The sequence below is a fragment of the Pholis gunnellus genome (assembly GCF_910591455.1).
Source record: "Pholis gunnellus genome assembly, chromosome: 6".
NCBI classification, from domain to species: domain Eukaryota; kingdom Metazoa; phylum Chordata; class Actinopteri; order Perciformes; family Pholidae; genus Pholis; species Pholis gunnellus.
In genome coordinates this window covers 28544623-28547122 of record NC_136532.1, presented here as the reverse complement: position 1 = coordinate 28547122, position 2500 = coordinate 28544623, and the positions used below count along the sequence as shown (strand labels likewise).

Here is a 2500-nt window from a genome sequence, read left to right as displayed (position 1 = left end):
GATGTGTGTGTCGTCTGCATAGTTATGATAACACACTTTATTCAGGGTTCGTACGGTCATGAAAAACCTGGAAAAGTCATGGAATTTTAAAATGGTTATTTCCAGGCCTGGAAAAGTGCTTGAAAAAAATGATTGCCTCTCATTAATTTGTGTCATTTAAGGTCTGCTGTATGCTTTGGAATTCTCATTGTTAGTTTAAATATTACATGTTCTCACTTTTTCATGTATACACAGAGGTTTCACAAAATGTTTGGTCATGGAAATTTGGTTTAAAGTCATGGAAAAGTCATGGAAAAGTCATGGAAATCCATTGGTCAAAATGTGTATGAACCCTGTTTGTTGTTCTCCATAATGTGAGCCGGTGGAAGCATGTAGACGTGGAACAGAAGAGGCCCCAGTGTGGAACCTTGGGGAACACCACATGTCCTTCAGTCAGCTCTGATGTGTGATGAGCTACAGACACAGTTTAATAACTGCTGTTTGTAGGAAGACGCCTGAGAGAAGAGATGTGTTTACAATCTGTACATCACTGTAATCAATGTGTGTGTGTGTGTGTGTGTGTGTGTGTGTGTGTGTGTGTGTGTGTGTGTGTGTGTGTGTGTGTGTGTGTGTGTGTGTGTGTGTGTGTGTGTGTGTGTGTAGTTGGAGAGTGATGAGAAGACTCTCCGTAAAGAGATCAGCTACGCCATCAAGAACATCCACGGAATCAGGTGAGAGCAGTGTGTTATTGTTATTGATCGGTGTGATTGGTTATCAGTAACGTGTTCTCTCCTCAGGACGTTATTGATCGGTGTGATTGGTTATCAGTAACGTGTTCTCTCTTCAGGACGTTATTGATCGGTGTGATTGGTTATCAGTAACGCGTTCTCTCCTCAGGACGTTATTGATCGGTGTGATTGGTTATCAGTAACGTGTTCTCTCTTCAGGACGTTATTGATCGATGTGATTGGTTATCAGTAACGCGTTCTCTCCTCAGGACGTTATTGATCGGTGTGATTGGTTATCAGTAACGTGTTCTCTCTTCAGGACGTTATTGATCGGTGTGATTGGTTATCAGTAACGCGTTCTCTCCTCAGGACGTTATTGATCGGTGTGATTGGTTATCAGTAACGTGTTCTCTCTTCAGGACGTTATTGATCGGTGTGATTGGTTATCAGTAACGCGTTCTCTCTTCAGGACGTTATTGATCGATGTGATTGGTTATCAGTAACGTGTTCTCTCCTCAGGACGTTATTGATCGGTGTGATTGGTTATCAGTAACGTGTTCTCTCTTCAGGACGTTATTGATCGGTGTGATTGGTTATCAGTAACGCGTTCTCTCCTCAGGACGTTATTGATCGATGTGATTGGTTATCAGTAACGCGTTCTCTCTTCAGGACGTTATTGATCGATGTGATTGGTTATCAGTAACGCGTTCTCTCTTCAGGACGTTATTGATCGGTGTGATTGGTTATCAGTAACGCGTTCTCTCTTCAGGACGTTATTGATCGATGTGATTGGTTATCAGTAACACGTTCTCTCCTCAGGACGTTATTGATCGATGTGATTGGTTATCAGTAATGTGTTCTCTCCTCAGGACCGGTCTGTTCACTCCTGACATGGCGTTTGAGACGATCGTGAAGAGACTCATCGCTCAGATCAAAGAGCCGTGTCAGAAATGTGTCGACATGGTGATTAACGAGCTGGTGAACACCGTGAGGCAGTGTACTCAGAAGGTACTAGTACTACTACTACTACTGATACTACTGCTACATAACACTGTTAGGCAGTATACTCACAAGGTACTAGTACTACTGATAGTACTACTAGTACTACTGCTACATAACACCGTCAAGCAGTGTACCCAGAAAGTACTAGTACTACTGATAGTACTACTACTACTACTACATAACACAGTGAGTCAGTGTACCCAGAAGGTACTAGTACTACTACATAACACCGTGAGTCAGTGTACCCAGAAGGTACTAGTACTACTACATAACACCGTGAGTCAGTGTACCCAGAAGGTACTAGTACTACTACTACATAACACCGTGAGTCAGTGTACCCAGAAGGTACTAGTACTACTACTACATAACACCGTGAGTCAGTGTACTCAGAAGGTACTAGTACTACTACTACATAACACCGTGAGTCAGTGTACTCAGAAGGTACTAGTACTACTACTACATAACACCGTGAGTTAGTGTACTCAGAAGGTACTAGTACTACTACTACATAACACCGTGAGTTAGTGTACTCAGAAGGTACTAGTACTACAGCTGGTTTTATGTCACATATCCTGACCTCCCTGTACTTCCGTGTAGTTGGCCCAGTTCCCGATGCTCAGAGAGGAGATGGAGCGAATCGTTACTCAGCACATCCGAGACCGAGAGAGTCGCACCAAAGGCCAGGTCTGTCTGACCTACCTGTCTGTCTGACCTACCTGTGTGTCCAACCTGTCTGTCTGTCTGACTTACCTGTCTGTGTGCGTCCTCAGGTGATGTTGCTGATAGACATC

At 43.4% G+C, this 2500-nt stretch overlaps 1 protein-coding gene across 2 annotated transcripts in view; it reads left to right on the top strand.

Moving 5' to 3' along the window:
• Positions 1-2500, top strand: part of LOC306697759 (dynamin-1) — a gene marked incomplete at both ends in the record, with an annotated part of 23311 nt that overhangs the window by 9013 nt on the left and 11798 nt on the right. For both annotated transcript variants that reach the window (XM_079161791.1, XM_079161792.1), the window contains 4 exons: positions 643-710; positions 1577-1715; positions 2307-2393; positions 2480-2500. The exon at positions 2480-2500 is cut by the window's right edge and continues 50 nt beyond it. In XM_079161791.1, coding sequence (XP_079017917.1) covers positions 643-710; positions 1577-1715; positions 2307-2393; positions 2480-2500 — 315 coding nt within the window. The remainder of the gene's footprint in view (positions 1-642; positions 711-1576; positions 1716-2306; positions 2394-2479) is intronic.